The following is an 18076-nucleotide window of genomic DNA, read 5'->3' on the forward strand; positions in this document are numbered from 1 at the left end:
ATTTTGATATGTCTTTCTGCCACTTCTTGAAACAGTCCATCTTGTCCACAATCTGCAGCGTCTGGAATAAAAACAGCATTCTAGGCAATACATTCATCTTAATAGTAGCGATTCGGCCTAACAAGGAAAGTTTCAGCCTTGACCATATTTCCAGATCCTTTTTAACTTCTGACCAACATTTTTCATAATTATCCTTAAATAAATTCACATTCTTAGATGTTAAGTTTACCCCCAGGTATTTTACCCTTTTTGCTATTTCCAAGCCTGTTTCATTCTGAAAACTCTCTCTTTCTTCCATTGTTAAATTTTTTTCCAACACTTTCGTTTTTTGTCTGTTCAATTTAAAACCTGCTACTCGACCAAATATTTCAATTAATTCTAATACTCTTTTAGTACTAGTGTCTGGCTGTTGCAAGGTCAATACTAGATCATCTGCAAATGCTCTTAATTTATAATGTCTAACTCCGACCTGAACTCCTTTAACCAACTGGTCCTTTCTGATCATGTTTAACAAAACCTCCAGGACTGATATAAAAAGTAAAGGGGATATTGGGCAACCCTGTCGTGTACCTTTTTCTATAGGTATTTCTTCTGTTACCACATTATTTACAATTAATTTGGCTTTTTGTTGAGAATATATCGCACCTATACCGTTTTCAAAACCTTGGCCTACCCCCATCCCTTGGAGATTCTTTTTCATAAAAGTCCAACAAATGTTGTCAAAGGCTTTCTCCGCATCCACAAAAATCAAAACTGCTTTCCTATTAATGTCAACGTCCAGCAGCTCCAAAATATCTATAATATTTCTCACATTGTCTGACATATGTCTACCTGGGAGAAAGCCTGTTTGGTCCTTATGAATCTCTTCTGCCAGAACTCTCTTTAATCTTTTTGCCAAAATGTCTGCAAAAATTTTGTAATCCACGTTAAGCAAAGATATAGGGCGGTAGTTTTTAACCTGGTTCTTTTCAGTCTCTGTTTTCGGTATAAGTGAGATGAAAGCCTCTTTCCACGATTCAGGTGCCTTTTTCCCCTTCAAAATTTCATTGCAAACTTCCTTTAATGGTTGTATCAACCATTCTTTCAGCATTTTATAGTATTTGGCCGTCAGGCCATCTGGTCCTGGTGATTTTCCCAATTTCATATTTTGAATGGCACCCTCTATTTCTTGTTCTGTTATTTCCTCGTTTAAGATCCTTTTACTTTGTTCTGAGATTTTTGGTAAACCGTATTTTCTGATAAATTCTTCTATTTCTTGCTCGTTGGTTGGCCCTTGTGCATACAATTTCTTAAAAAAGCTTTGAAAACAATTGTTGATCTCATTGGGTTTGTGGATAATCTTTCCATCCATTTCTAAACTTGTTACCGTATTCATTTTCTGCCTTTTTTTCAATTGCCATGACAGAAGTTTCCCACATTTATCCGCTGATTCAAAAGTTCTTTGTCTCATTTGCTTTATCTTCCATTCTATTTGTTGGTTCATGAGCTCCATGTATTGCATCTGATGAAACTTTATTTCTCTCAAAATCTCATGGGACTTTGGTTTGGACCTCAACTTCTTCTCTCCTTCTTTTATTTTTTCTAAAATTTTTTCCTTCTTTTCATTTTGTTGCTTCCTCTTAATAGAATTTTGTTGAATTAGGAAACCTCGCATCACGGCTTTGCTTGCGTCCCAAATTATTCTTTTTTCCACATCTGTTTTCCTGTTAATCTCAAAGTAATCTTTTAGTGTTTTAAGGGCCTTCTTATGGATCTCTTCATCCTTGAATAGGGTGTCATTCATTCTCCATCTAAAGGAACCAGTTGTTGTTAGTTTCATCTCCATCTTAACCGCATTATGGTCGGAGCACGTTTTTGGGCATATTTCTACTTTTTTTGTTCTTGACGCCAGACTGCTAGAAATCCAAATTTGGTCTATTCTTGTCCATGTCATTTTTGCTTCTGAGAAGAAAGTTCCCTCTCTCTCTAAAGGATTCTTTGTTCTCCAGATATCAATCAAGTCCATTGTTTCAGTCATTTCAAAAAAGATCTTTGGTAGTCTCCCTTCTTTCGAGATCACTTGTCTCTGTGCTTTATCCATGTTTGTTGAGACAACTCCATTCATATCTCCCATCATTAGGATTTTATAATCTAAAAAGTCAACTAATGTCTCATGCAACTTCCTAAAGAATTCAGCCTTCCCTTCATTTGGGGCATAAACTCCCACAATTAATATCTTTTCTCCTTGAATTTGTATTTCAATTGCCAGGTATCTTCCTTGTTCATCTTTGAATATCAATTTTGGAGCCAACTTTTCCTTTGCATAGATCACCACACCTCTTTTCTTTACTTTATCTGATGAGATAAATTCTTGACCGAGTCTCTTGTTTATCAGTAATTTCCTATGTATCCTGGCAATATGGGTTTCTTGCAAACATATTATGTCTAATTGTTCTTTCTTCAAAATGTGAAAAACCTGTCTTCTTTTCCGAGGAAGGTTCAAACCGTTACAGTTCCAGCTAAGGAGTTGCAGAGACATTTTGTATTTAGGTAGCTGTTCCTCCAACTGCTCCAAGCTTCTGCTCTTCCTCCGATGGTGGTAGTGGAAGTCCAAATGACAAATTTGCTATATCAGGTGGTTCCCTCTCCTCCACGGTTCCTTTCTGCAGATCCTCTAGGTACTTCTCCAAAAATTGTTCTTTGTCCTGAATTGTTTTTATTTTAATCTTCCTTCCTTTGAAGTTAAAGGACAGTCCTTGTGGAAACTCCCATCTGAATGGTATAGTGTTTTTCTTCAGCAGGTCTACTAAACTTTTGTAATATGTTCTCACCTCTAAAATGTATTTAGGGATGTCCTTAAAAATCTGTATCTGACAATTTTGGATCACCAATGCCTTTTGATAATGCAAATTCAATATTCTGTCTCTTTCTTCTTTTGATCTCAGTGTAATTAGACAGTCCCTTGGTTTTTTATCCTGCCTTCTACCCAATCGAAAGGCTGATATTATCTCAAGTTCCTCATCTTCCTCCCATTCCTCCTGCCAAAAAGTTATGATGTTCTCTGTAAGAAATTTCACAAGGTTGTCCCCTTCCCCTTCAGGCACCAATCTAAATTTTAAATTCTTCTCTTTACGTTGAAGTTCCAGTAAGGAGAGGGCTGCATCATGCTCATTCACTTTTTTAATAATAGGCCCAAATTTTTCCCTTGTCTCTTCTGCCGTTGTTTTTGCACTTTCTGCAATCTTTCGTGTTTCTGAACTTTCCTGAATTAATCTATTTATAGAATCTGTGTTCGATGTAACACTAGCTGTGTTCACATCCAACCTTGTTGTCAACTCTGTTAATTTTTTAGAATTCTCTGTCGATAGTTTTGTCAATGCTTCCAGGGATTGATTTATTTTAAGTAGTGCCTGAGTCATAGGATCCATAGAAGCTGGTGTTTTTTCCTGCACAGCTGCAGTTCCTGATATAGAGGCCCTTTTCTTGTGAGATTGTTTTGCTTTCTGCCTTGTTACTATCTCATCTGTAGGGGCACTCATATCCTCAAGGTCGTTTTCACAGAGTTGATTCCCAGGTGGAAAATCCCACTGTTACTTCTTCAAGTGCAACAGTTTCACATAAAACCCTCTAGAGGGAGCATTCAATTGTATCCAAATGGCAGAGATAGAAGAAAACAAAGAGGCAAGGAAGTATAACAGTAGCCAGAAATTTTCCAATATCCAAATTGTAAAGTCTCTATTTTCTATGTGGCCAAAATGCAACAAAGTACGTCTAAGGTCCGGTAACTTTGTTACAAACAAGTCCCCACTTCTCAAAGTTTGACAGTTCACGTCCCGGTGTCTTGTTTGGGCAGCCCGACCCCAGGGGGTTTGACAATGGAAGGTCTTAATTTTCCATTAATTTTCCAGCAGGTTAACAACGTTCCAATCCCTTCCCCCCTTCTCCTGCCAATCTGGGGGGAGGTTTTAAGTCCGATGTCAGTTTGACAGCTTAAAAAAATTAGAAAGATTCCCTTTAAGTGCAGCTTGATTTTCGTTGCTTTATCTCTTCTGCAGTTCCGGGGAGGCAGACTTCCTTAATTTTTGCCTTTCCCGTTTTCAGCCGAATTTTTTTTTTTCTAATGTCCGGAAAAACATGTCTACTTCCCTTCGTGTCCAAGCAAAAAGCATAGGCAAAAGCTATATACAACGGAAGTTCCCAGCAGACTGTGCTGGAAGTAAACAGACATGTGACATACAACAACTCCACATGCCTGTTCTAAAGGTGGAACGAAACTATATTCTAACATCCTCCCCCTTTCCGTGTAACCTGAAGTATCTGTGGTTCAACCCAATTGCAAACGCTGTACATAAACCTTAAGTTGTTCTCTGTTAACTACCTTAGACAACAGATCTGCAGGAATTTCATTTCCTGGCATGCAGGACACTTGAATGAGTCCTTTCTGAATACACTCTCTTGCATGATGTAACTTAATCTGCAAGTATTTGGTTCTTTGCTTGCAACTCTCTGAGTTCAGCAAAGCCAAACAGGATCTATTGTCTTGATACACCTGTATATGACATATGACAGAAACCTTGATGTCCTGAAGCAGTTGCATCAACCATTCACAATCCATGAGTGAAAATGACAGGGACCCAGTCTTTAAAATATAGTTAGACTACCCTTTTTATGAGCATAAATTCCACCATGTTCTTAAGTCTCTCCTTGTCCTGTCCCATGCCTGATGGTGTAAATTCCACGGGCTTCAGCTCTATGGGCTAAGCCATCACAGCTCCAGCTCAGCCAGCTTGAGAGACTTATGCTAGTGTATCTCTGGCTGAGCTGGGATGAGTAAGTTACAACCTATTCTAAACTTGCTCAACCTGTAGGATCTTGGGTTTGGATTGTGCTATCAAAACTTATATTCTCCTGTACCCTATCTCCAGTCTTGAACCAAATCAAGCCAAATGGCCTTGTTATTGTGATTCTGCAGTACTACCAGCTCACATCACATAATTATTAAGAGCACCTCCATTTCTGTTGCCTTTTTCTGTGCGCAGAGCATTTTACCATTCTCTCTTTGACATTATAAAGTGGTTGTCATGAACAAATGCTGGATCTAAGCTACGAAAGAAGCTCAGCTCAGCACATAGAGGGATGGAGAATGCTAGTAGGCCAGAGCAGATAGGATGAAATCAGGAGGTGATTTCGCTTGGCCCTCCCACCCCACCCCACTCCACGAGAATGTGGGAAAGGAAATTTGAATGGGAGGGCAGTATCCAATTAACATGTCCCTTCAGTGCAAGTATTTGTGTTTGTGCAACATAACTTTCCCTCTGCTCCTCCCCATTCCCCCCCCCCAATCTGCTCTGGTGCATTGCGGAACCCCAGAACTTTTTTAAGGGGTGTATGGCAGAGCAAAGGTGGGGGAGCTCCACTGTGCAAACAGGATCCATTACTTGAAGAGTGCCCAGAATCTCTTCTGCAAAGTAGGATTTGCACATGGATCTCAAAACAAATGAAGATGTGCTGTTGTTCATCTTTCCATGATGAGATTCCCCCACCTGCACTCATCCTTCCACCTCTGAGCCACGCAATAAGAATCTTGAATTCATTTCCACCACTTTCATAAGTAGCATCAAGAGCCATTGTAAGGGGTTAAGTTTTGTCAAACCACTTGTAAAAGCAGCAACCATTGCAAAGGATTCAATATCTATGTGAGTGGGTGGCAACCTTGTGTAAACAATCCAGATCCATTGTATTTATATTTTATGGGGGAAATTACTCAGATATGAAATGGTAAAGTTAAAAGGAAGCAAAGATGCACATATACAAGCGGCGAATCACGTCAGGAGATATGAAGGCTATTTATAAACTCATGTTGAAGGCTTCAGTGAAGTGTGTCATTTCACCAATTGAAAACAAACAAAATACCAAACTGTATCAAGTCAATTTCACTATGGTTACAACAGCAAAGTTAAGGTGGCTTGCTATGAAATAAGAGAAGGCATTTGCAAAAAGAAGTACTAAATGAAGGTAATTGAAAAGGCCATGAATTCTGATGAATTCAATTTGCAACAAAATGAGGGTGGGGAGTCAAAGTGGAAGTTGATCAAACAGTCGAGGGCTGTTTAATGTAGAAAAAAATATGACTAGCGGTGAGGGAAGATTGTGGCTGCATTAGGACAGCTCTTTAGTCCATCTTCCCAATGTTTCCTTTCTGGCTGATTTTCATATTTTATGTGATTTTCCACACAATTTAAATGTTTCCACAGCATTACACCTATTCTTCTTGATGTTGCTCTATCCTTTATTCTAAATCATGACTTTTCCATGAAATTGGCAATAATTTGCCTTTAAAGTTTACTGACCTGTCCACAGTGGTTATTGTTTGTGGAATTATTGTTCGGAGGGGCGGGTTGGGGAGAGAATTGCTTTTTAATCAAGTTTACTATATAGACTCTTAGTCTCAATACTTGTAAATGGACTAATAATAATAATAATAATAATAATAATAATAATAATAATAATAATTTATTATTTATAGCCCGCCCATCTGGCTATGGCCCAGCCACTCTGTGTGGCTTCCAACAGAATATTAAAATACAATAACCTATTAAACATTAAAAGCTTCCCTAAACAGGGCTGCCTTCAGAGGTCTTCTAAAAGTCTGGTAGTTGTTCTTCTCTTTGACTTCTGAAGGGAGGGCGTTCCACAGGGAGGGTGCCACTACCAAGAAAGCCCTCTGCCTGGTTCCCTGTAACTTGCCTTCTCGCAGCGAGGGAACCGCCAGAAGTCCCTTGGCACTGGACCTCAGAGTCCGGGCAGAACGATGGGGGTGGAGACGCTCCTTCAGGTATTATTATTATGTTAACATATTTACTTGCGCCAACACTGACTCAATCTTATCTTTACATTACCCTTTTAGTGTTTAATTTTAGTTTGCTCACCGTATAAAGACTCTTATTTCAAATAAATCATTTGCTTTCATGGTGCATCTTCAGCAAAAGGAAAATGTTCATATGACTTGGACTACTGGAAATGCAATTTCCTTTAAAGGGAACAGAACTGCCACCACCTTTGACTCAAAGGATGAGTCCCCTGCAGTACCTCTTTCTCCCCAGCCTTACAGAAGTCAAATACTGTACTGTAAAATAAGATTATGGCCCTTTAACCACCCAGCCATTACCTCCAGGGAGGTAGTCTACTGCACTCCAGCCTATCTCGATCTGACTTTGACTTGCGTTTGCCAAACTTCACTAGGATCTAGTTCTCCACTTAGATAAGCATCTTTGGAGGAAAATGTTTCAGCCAGAGGAGCCCCTTTAGAGCTGTCCAAGGTCCTGGTTGTTTCTGCCAAGTGCACACAGGTCCGGCTAATTCCCTGATCGTTTACAAAAATCCACAAATCAGTTTTTCCTTTGCCTCTCTTTTGCTAGTTGGCTGCAGCCATTTCAGGAAGAAACCATGGAGAGAGGGGGTAGGGAGATTGGACAAATCCTATATGAGAAATGATCCTATAGAAATCAATGGAAACTGTGGACTCATACAAATGCTCATCTAATGAATGAATTCCAGGGAAAGCATTGTGTTCAGTAAGTGGGACCTGCATGTACCTTGATCTGACTTTGACTTGCCATTGGATGCAACACAACACACTGACACTCTGTCGAAAAGATTGAAAAATCCACTCACCTGCTTTATGGCACACAGCAGCTTCCCATAGCAGTAAACAATAATGATAAAAGGAAGGACAAGGCAAAAGACGAAGAGGCAAATTATGTAAGATACATTGTTAGCATCCCGTGAATGCCAGTTAACTGAACATGTTGTGCCTGGTCCTTCTGGTCCATAGCTACTCCATCCAAAAAGTGGTGGCAAGGTCCAGAATAAAGAATACATCCAGGACACGAAGATTCCCAGCCATACTTTCTTGTAGTTTGTGGCATCAGCTTCAGTTGTACCCATCATGGTGCAATAGCGTTCATACGAAAGCACAGCCAGGGATATGAGTGACACCGTACCTGTAAGGTAACAGCAGATTACTTTGTTTTATTTCAGACAACTGTTTTGTAAGCGAACAAGTGCATCTTATAAACAAGGCTTTGAGGGCTTTGAAGAAACACTTTGAGCCATGAGACCCATCCATTAGCAAATTATTTCCTGAACCACCTTGGCCTCATATCTACTGTTCCCTCTCTACTTGTGTGACCATATTATTCTGAGCAGGGAATTGAACTAGGTGACCTCCAAAGTACTTTCCAAGTATGGGTTTATGTTTGAGATCTAGAGAAGAATAGGACTGCTGAAGTAGTCAAGCCAGTTGTCCAGGTCGAGCCTGGCATGATCTATTGCTAGACAAATTGCAGGTAATATGTTGTCATGGGAACTAAATAGCTGGCTGTGAATCTCAATATCTGGCCTTCTGAAGGGCTAGCAAATATCCTCTTCCCAACCAAATGTAATCAAGGTCTCTGTGTGTGACATGAGGAATAGGCTTGCAATGTGAGGCAGACTGGAAACAGCCTGTTTAAGTTGAGTGTTTCCATCTGTGTTCATCCTGCATGTGTGTAAATAAATGCAAATAGTGGTAAAGCAATGGTTCAGAGATCATTTGCATTCAGAATTGGCCTTGTAGCTAGCTTGACCTTTTAGAAACTACGTAGTAAATTCTTGTAAATTATTATTCATCTGTTGCATTAATATCTTGCCTTTCTTCCATGATGAAACTGAAGGTGCTATGTATTACAATAGCATTTTTTGTCCAGGCACTTACCAGACCCAGGGCTGCAAGTTCCTGTATTAAAGGGGTAAAGAGTCTGTGTTGCTCCAAATGCTATTGGACTCCAACTCTCACAATCCCTGACCATTGGACATGCCAGCTGGGGCTGATGGAAGTTGTAGTCCATCACACTGTGGCCACCAGGTTCCCCATCTGTTTTAGATTATACATAAAATGGAGGCAAGAGCGTCTCTTTCTATCTCCTTATTCTTCCAAATATTCTGCAGAAGAACAACTCTTCTCACGCACCAGCAGAGGTGTGCTTCCACATTTTCATGTCTAAAGATTGCAATGTAGTACAGTGGTACCTCTGGTTACGTATTTAATTCGTTCCGGAGGTCCGTTCTTAACCTGAAACTGTTCTTAACCTGAAGCACCACTTTAGCTAATGGGGCCTCCCGCTGCCGCTGCACTGCTGGAACATGATTTCTGTTCTCATCCTGTAGCAAAGTTCTTAACCCGAGGTACTATTTCTGGGTTAGCGGAGTCTGTAACCTGAAGCGTATATAACCTGAGGTACCACTGTATCTATGTCCACTCAATATGCAAAACTATGCATTGAGGATACTAGCATATTGCAAGTTTTATGTATTTGGAAGTCTGCAGATCACCCAGGAGGCATTTTCTCACTATTGAGACAGCAGGAAAGACTTGCTGAAGTCAGTGCACAATTACATATTTATGTTTCTTAAAAACCAGAAAAAATCAGACTCAAGAGGGTCATTATTTAACATTACATCATTTCTGCACATGCTAAATGGATGCCATACCTACTGCAATTATCACAGGCATCAGTTATCACAGGCATCATACATGGTATCATGGGCATCCCCTTCAAATGTGTATGTAAGTTGGCCAGCTTTATTCATAGGAAGTATCAGGATAAAGGTAAGAAGTTGTTTCTCTAAAGCTGGTAAAATTGATGTGGATGTTTCCAAATCCTACTGAGGTAGGAGATGCAAAAAAAAATGAGTGTGCATGCCAATAACTTTCATTCAAATACAGATGAAAAGCCATTCTTGCACTCACACCATCTATCAGTCTATGGTTGCAAACAGTGATTGGTTCATCCATATTTTCCCTAGAAAATTTCCCTTCTCAGCAGTGGCGCCCACCCTGTGGAAAGCCCTCCCATCAGATGTCAAGGAAATAAACAACTTTTAGAAGACATCTGAAGGCAGCCCTGTTTAGGGAAGTTTTTAATGTTTGATGTTTTATTGAGTTTTTAATATTTTTTTGAAAGTCTCCCAGAGTGGCTGGGGAAACCCAGCCAGATGGGCGGGGTAGAAATAATTTATTATTATTATTATTATTATTATTATTATTATTATTATCCGGAATAATGAGATTAAAACTGAGCCAGACTGGGTCTGAGGCAGATTTGGCCCTGTTAGCTAGTGAAGACATTCTATTCCTGGGACTAGCAGCCTCAATCCCTGTTTCAGCTTTCCTAGAAACCCTTCTCACCTTCATGTTGCAGGAACTGAGGTGCTGCTTGGAGCAAAATTTAAGAGTGTTGGGAACAAGGCTATTGATTAATTTTCCCATGGTTCTTAACAATATATTCCTCTTATCGAAGACCAAAGCTGTAGCCATGGCATTTGTCTGAGTCATCCATACTGCTTCCCATGTACTAGTAAGCTGCAAAAAGAAAGGCATGAGGTCAATGGCTCCAGAGAAAATTGGGGCAATTTCAAAATTGACCAGACTCCAGAGTGTGTAGTTCAATCCAAAATGGATCTGAGGAGGACTGGATACCTGAAATTTACTGACTAACCCCTTTCCCTTCCCCTAGATTTGTTGGAGATTTTCCACCAATATTTTTTAAATAGCCAGTTCAATATCAATAAAGTACGTTGGAGCCAGAGACTGTTTACTAACTTAATTGAATTTTGTAGAAAGCCTTTGGCACACAAAGCAAGCTTATCATGGGAACTTCTTTGTCTTTTGTTTTTCGGGATACCAGGAAGAAAGGCAGAAAAGGAGAAAGAAGGTTGTATACAAATAATATCTCTTGATAATAAATCTATGGATTTTTTTACAAGATTTCACAACACTACTTTATTAGCTAGAATGTTCTGTGTCAACCAAAAAGGAAACATCAAATGTCCCAGGGTCTAGGGAATATCTCTTGACTGCACTTGCAGGCACAATAGCTCAAGGACCCCCTCTCCCCTGATGAACCAACCCAGATGCTGCAATCATCAGCTGAGGCCCTTCTTCATTAACTACCTCTATGAGAGGTCTGGGGGAGGGGCAATATTTGTACCTCAGGTATTTTCGCCTAGCTGGAATGTGTCCCTTGAACTTTGATAATGCATCTTGCTTATCTGCGTGGACAGAGGTGCCAATTTGAATAAAATGTGGGGGCAGATAAGCCCTGCATAAGCAATCACATGACATGGTGCACACACACCATTTGAATTGCAATGTCCATCATTTTGTGGGGGAGGAGCGTAAATATTTCGGGGGGGGGCAAGACCCCCCAGCCCCTAGGAGTTGGCTCCTGTGTGCATGGAAAAGGGGGTCTGGAAATATGTATAGAAGCCAGGCTACTATGGAAAGGTAAAATTTAACAGCAGTTGCTCCACTCACTTTTGCCTCTGTCCCACCCCCCAGCCCTTGGCTCTTTTAACATTTCCCAGAAAGGAAGGTGCTGAAAAAGATTCCCCACTCCTTGATTACAGGGAACTTTGGAGTACTAGGTAAAGGTAAAGGGACCCCTGACCATTAGGTCCAGTCGCAGACGACTCTGGGGTTGTGGCGCTCATCTTGCTTTATTGGCCGAGGGAGCTGGCGTACAGCTTCTGGGTCATGTGGCCAGCATGACTAAGCCGCTTCTGGCAAACCAGAGCAGTGCACGGAAACACTGTTTACCTTCCCGCTGGAGCGGTACCTATTTATCTACTTGCACTTTGATGTGCTTTCGAACTGCTAGGTGGGCAGGAGCAGGGACCGAGCAACGGGAGCTCACCCCGTCACGGGGATTCGAACCGCTGACCTTCTGATCAGCAAGCCCTAGGCTCAGTGGTTTAACCCACATAAATATGTATAACTATATATATCACTTTGGGAAAGGGTCATTTTGCTTTCACATATGAAAAAGTGCAACATGTATGAAAACATGCACGGCTGCTACAACAGAAAACTCACTCTAAAGACATTATTCTGCTAAATGTGTTGCTAAATCTAACTAAGCAAGCTGTCAATCTCTAAGAGTACACCATGCAACTAGGCTGTCAATAATAATGGCTTATTTGATTGTCTGATTCAAATGCCACTTTTTTGAAGGGGGAGAAATAACTGTTTCACCTCCGTACTGAAATTCTGTGAGCGCTGCTGGCATTCACTAAATAAAATTGCTTTGTCTATATACTGTTTAGGCTTTAAAAAGACCTGCAAAGGAAATTTTCTTTCTCTTTTAAAAAAAGGTTCTGTCAGTAAAATGGCAGGTCATATGTTGCAAAGGGTGTAGATAAATGGTAATTAATAATTTTTAGAAATGGCAAACATCATTATTAATTTATTGTGGTTAGCAGACCCAAAATAAAAAGAGGAAACACAATTTTCATAAACACGGGCCTATGCTGGCCTTGTCATCTATAACATGTTCATCTTGATTCTGAGAGGTTGTCTGGTATGACGCAGACATTACTGACAGGTCAAGATTCAAAAGCTTTGCTCTTTCAAGTTGCAATTTTTATAATGCAGTTCATTTAGGAGTATGTGTGCAAGAGACAGCTAAGGAGGTAAAGAAACTTAATATGACAACCAATTGGCCGAAATATTCTGAGATTTTAGAACAAGAAGGTGGTGAATTTAGATTACAAAGTTATGAGAAAATAAAGTCCAAGGTACGAGATTGGCTCCATTATTTTCAAATAATGGAGGCCTTCAAACAAGACAGGAAAATTGGTTTCCAGGTGGAGAAATCGAAATTAGAAACAGAATTGTTAGAACCCAATACTAAGAATTTATCAAGAATGTACAACTTGCTGTTGAAGTGGAATACAATAGATGAGACAGTGAAGTCTGCTATGGTTAAATGGGCACAGGACATAGGTCATGACATTATGTTTGCTGACTGGGAGCAGTTATGGACCACAGGTATTAAATTTACGGCATGCAATGCCTTACGAGAAAACATAATGAAAATGATTTATAGGTGGTACATGACCCCAGTCAAGCTTGCGAAGATTTATCATTTGCCCAATAACAAGTGTTGGAAATGTAAAGAGACTGAGGGTACCTTTTTCCACCTTTGGTGGACCTGTCCAAAGATTAAGGCCTTCTGGGAAATGATTTACAATGAAATTAAGAAAGTGCTTAAGTGCACCTTTAACAAGAAACCAGAGGCATTTCTCTTGGGTATGGTCGGCCAGTTGGTGCCGAAGAAGGACAAGAATTTCTTTTTGTACGCTACTACGGCAGCAAGGATTCTTCTAGCAAAGTATTGGAAGACACAAGAGCTACCCACGCTGGAGGAATGGCAGGCGAAAGTGATTGACTTTATGGGACTGGCAGAAATGACCGGCAGAATCCGCGACCAGGAGAAAGAGACTGTGGAAGAAGACTGGAAGAAATTTAAGATGTATCTTAAGAATTATTATAAAACTGAGGAGTGTTAAAATGCTGAGGGAAAAGAAGACGTAGAATTGCAGCGATAATTGGGTTTAAAATTTAGGGTGGAATAGAGAAAGAGGACGAATTTATATTTAATTGGGCAAGATAGGTTGCTGAATAAGGGTACTAAATTAAGGATGCAAAAAGGGAAAGGTATGGGGAAGTCCGGGAAAAGAGGGTTATGAAAATAAGGTTATGAAAATATGAGTTTTTTGTTTGTCTGTTTTTTGTTGTCTTTTGTTTTTGTTAAAAAAATTGGAAATTAATAAAAATCTTTATAAAATAATAAAAAAAAAGAGACAGCTGCGATTCAAGGTTAAGGTGCCATGACTAACACTCTTGTTCAGTGGTGCAAAATAAGCCACAAAATATATAACAAAAGCTGCAATCCTTGCACTTTCTTGGGAGCAAGTCCCACTGAAATAAGATCAACAAAGTCCCATTTCTTCTTTGAAGGACTCCAAGAGGAGCAAAAGGTCGGGGGGGGGGGATGGATGGTAGAGCATTGTTCCACAGCTCCTCAGCATCATTATCTACCCAACAAATGGAGTAGCAAAGGTTTTGGCACACTGGGAGGACCAAGAGAACCAAGGGTATGTGATGATCACTGGATTTGTTGGATCATGGGAAGAGCTTGTCTCTAGCTGTCATGGCAATTACCCTCAGGTCCTCACAGCAACTGGTCATAAGATCTAAGAACGGTAAGACATATGTTTGTGCATCAGTATGTTTCTGAGCACAATTCAAAGTGTTGGTGCTGACCTTTAAAGCCCTAAATGGTCTCAGTCCTGTATACCTGAAGGAGTTTCTCCACCCCCATCATTCATCCCGGACACTGAGGTCCAGCGCTAAGGGCCTTCTGGTGGTTCCCTCATTGTGAGAAGTGAGGTTACAGGGAACCAGGCAGAGGGCCTTCTCAGTGGTGGCACCCACCTTGTAAAACGCCCTCCCATCAGATGTCAAAGAAATAAACAACTGTATGACATTTAGAAGGCAGCCCTGTTTAGGGAAGTTTTTAATGACTGATGTTTTAATGTATTTTTAACCTTCTGTTGGAAGCTGCCCAGAGTGGCTGGACGGGGTAGAAATTGTTGTTGTTGTTGTTCCCTGCTTTTGAGCACCTCTGGATTTCTCCAATGTGACATTGCAAACAGTTTATTTCTTTTTAATATCTATATATTGCTACTATGCTATATAAGTGCTAGAGGCAATGTGCAATGAAATGCACAAAATACATGGCATGTTAGTCAAAATCTCCCTCCAAGTTGTCACCTGCTCTATTATTATTATTATTTCCATACTTGCAAAGTGCTGTTAAAAAACACACACACAACAGTTTCCCTCGATTCTCCACATGTCTACAAAACACTTGTCATGCAACATTTCCACATTAGGCAAGAGTCTGCCTCCCAGTTGCTTCTCATCAGTGTCTCTGTCAGGTGCAGAGGTTAACTTTCAGAACAGAAATGTTTCTGATTAGCTTTGAGAAAACTGTTATCTGCCAGGAGCTCAGGTATGATGGTGAACATTCAGCTACATCTGTGTGCAAATGAAGCCGTACAGTGAGAGCCTATTGATGGCTGCTCAGAAGTAAGTCCCATTGAGTCCAAAAGTTGTTTCATAGGGCAGGGGTTCCCAAACTGTGCTCTGTGGACCATGAGTTTTATTCAGGTGGTCTGCAGCACTGAATATTCATACTGATTTTTAATTGTATTTGTATTGCTTATTTCATCCCTTGTATTTTATTGTATTACAATTTGAATTGTAATAATATAATATAAAATAATTATACATACACACACCACCCATCTGGCTGGGTTTCACCAGCCACTCCGGGCGGCTTTCAACAAAATATTAAAAATTCAATAAAACATCAAACGTTAAAAACTTCTCTAAACAGGGCTGCCTTCAGATGTCTTCTAAAAGTCAGGTAGTTATTTATTCCCTTGACATCTGATGGGAGGGCGTTCCACAGGGCGGGAGCCACTACTGAGAAGGTCCTCTGTCTGGTTCCCTGTAACCTCACTTCTCACAGTAAGGTGAACCACCAGAAGGCCCTCAGAGCTAGACTTCAGTGTCCAGGCAGAATGATGGGTTCAGCTTGATGGGTTTCAAGTCACACCACAGGCATTCAAAATGGAGGGGATGATCCCTCAAACACTTCCTCAGTGTCACTGCAGTCAATGGAGCTTTGATTAGGTCATCCTTCCCTAGCCTGATGCCCTCAAGATGTTTTGGCCATTGGCTGTGCCAGCTGGGACTGATGAGAATTGTAATTGAAAATATCTGAAGTGGACTGAGCTGGAGAAAGCAGGCATATTTTGTCTCAGCTGCTGTTTCTGAGGCTGTGATCCCAAAAACATCCCTACAAGACAGCAAGTCCTACTGAATTTAGTGGGACCTATTTAGTAGGCTTGCCACTTGGAAGATCGGCGGTTCGAATCCCCATGACAGGGTGAGCTCCCGTTGCTCGGTCCCAGCTCCTGCCCACCTAGCAGTTCAAAAGTACATCAAAGTGCAAGTAGATAAATAGGTACCACTCTGGTGGGAAGGTAAACGGCGTTTCCATGCGCTGCTCTGGTTTCGGTGTTCCGTTGCACCAGAAGCGGCTTAGTCATGCTGGCCACATGACCCAGAAAAACTGTCTGCGGACAAATGCCAGCTGCCTCGGTCAGTAAAGCGAGATGAGTGCTGCAACCCTAGAGTCATCTGTGACTGGACATAACTGTCAGGGGTCCTTTACCTTTACCTTTTTACTCTTCCTGAGTCAACATGCTTTGGATTGAACTATGAGCCACCATGATGGGCAGCCTAACTTTCTTCCACTCAGCAAGATTTTATTATTTAGTCAGTTCATTTATATACCATCTTTTGTATATGGTTCTCCCTCTTCATTTTCTCTTCACAGCAACCCTGTGAGGTAGGTTAGGCTGAGAGGCAGTAACTGGCCCTAGGCCACCCAGTGAGTTTCATGGTCGAGTGAGGATTTGAACCCTGTTCTATCAGGTCCTAGTCTGACACACTAACCACTACACCATGCTGGTGTATGCCAAGTGTTTTGTAGCTTTCCCTTACATTGAAAGTTCTTTAATATGGATGGAGCATGAAAAGTTTGAGCAAGTCTACTCCAGTCACTGAAATGTGCTAGTATGAAAAACCTACACACACTAACCATGGATAGCAGCGTTTTCTAAATTGCTTGGAAATATTCCAGCAGCAGTCAGGGACCTGCCTCTCACTTGCCTCTCATTAGCTCCTTTCTAAGGTATCAAGGTTAAATGTCAAATACTAAAATACAACCTGGATTCCTAACAAAGAAACTAATGAGAGGCAAGCGGGAAGCAGATCCTTGCCTGGTGCAGAAACTGTGCATAAAAGCCTTTTTGAAGGAGATTGGTTTTGAAGTGTATTTTGAAAACAGAAACCAAATAAGAATGTGTACCTACTGAAAACATTTGATTAGGTCAAAAATCAGAGCACCCGGGAGGATAGGAGCATGCTCTGGTGAAGCCAGTCTGGATAGCGTCAGAAGCATGGAAAGGTGTTAGAAAGCGAACAGCAGTCTCTCTCCACTGTGTTCTGCTGCTGATTTGATAAAAGGAAATATATTGTCACATCCTAAGGATGAGCTCCCAGAAACAGAGGGTATATTAATAAAATATATTGGTGAAGAGGAAATGATGCCTATTTTTAACAGCTGAAAACAAGGTGGGTAGAAATCATGATTCACAGAAAGATCCCAGTAAATAAAAGTCTGTCTGCACAGACAACAAGAAGAAAAAGAAAGAAAAAACACCATCCTGGTTGTAATTTAATTCCCAATGCTTGGAGAGTTGGGATTGCAATGGCCACCGCTACTTGTTCTCTGCTTCAAAAGAAGAAAATGGGGGGATCATCCTTGTTCATCTAGATCAGTGCTAAACTTTGACCTTGTAGATGTGCAAGGATATTGCTTTTTTCTGGATTAAACTTGGAGGCACACTTCACTCTTCTTCTCAAAAGATTCTTATGCATTTTCTTAATCTTCTCCCAGGACTGCAGACAGACAACTGCCAGATAGCCAGGGTGGGACCAGTGGGTGTTTAAGTTAGTACTGTGGGTGTGCTATCATCTGCCTGATCAAAATGCCTAGGGAGATACTGAGATGAAGGATGAAATGAAGGAAGCATTCAAAAGAGGAAATGTTGCAGTTACAAGTGACTTCAGCTATCCTCACAAATATTGGCTCCTTATGTGCTCTGGTAACAACAAAGAGATAAAATCTTTAACTACCCAAATGGCTGTGCCTTAGAAGTTTCCTGATTAAGCTTGGCAGTCATGGAATAAGAGGAGGGGTACCCTCCTGGATCAGACATTGGTTAAACAGCAAGAAGCAGAAATTAGGAATAAGCAGCAAATGCAATTCAATGTAAGAAAGTGTAAAGTGCCTGCCTGACCAAAAAAGTATTAATTTCACATATACGCTCATTGGGACTGAACTGGTAGCGACAGACCTTGGGGTCATAGTGGATAGCTCGATAAAGATATCAACCCAATTTGCAGCAGCTGTGAAAAAGGCAAAGGACATGCTAGGGATCATTAGGTAAGGGACTGAAAATAAAACTGCCAATATCATAATACTGTTATACGAATCTATGATGTCACTGTATTTGGAATACTGTGCACACTTTTGGTCACCTCACCTGAACAAGGATATTGTAGAGTAGGAAAAGG

The 18076-nt window shown here is 40.7% G+C and overlaps 2 protein-coding genes across 2 annotated transcripts in view; one reads left to right on the forward strand and one right to left on the reverse strand.

Moving 5' to 3' along the window:
* The window catches only part of LOC307216064 (vertebrate ancient opsin-like), a 104834-nt gene that overhangs the window by 82130 nt on the left and 4628 nt on the right, over window positions 1–18076 (reverse strand). Inside the window, exon 2 of the mRNA XM_079975909.1 lies at window positions 7654–7982. Within this exon, the coding sequence (XP_079832035.1) occupies window positions 7654–7982 (329 nt within the window). The remainder of the gene's footprint in view (window positions 1–7653; window positions 7983–18076) is intronic.
* The window catches only part of LOC307216071 (G-protein coupled receptor 35-like), a 307342-nt gene that overhangs the window by 62489 nt on the left and 226777 nt on the right, over window positions 1–18076 (forward strand). The gene's annotated exons all lie outside the window — the stretch shown is intronic.

The sequence above is a fragment of the Podarcis cretensis genome (genome assembly GCF_951804945.1).
Source record: "Podarcis cretensis genome assembly, chromosome: 5".
In the NCBI taxonomy this organism is placed as follows: domain Eukaryota; kingdom Metazoa; phylum Chordata; class Lepidosauria; order Squamata; family Lacertidae; genus Podarcis; species Podarcis cretensis.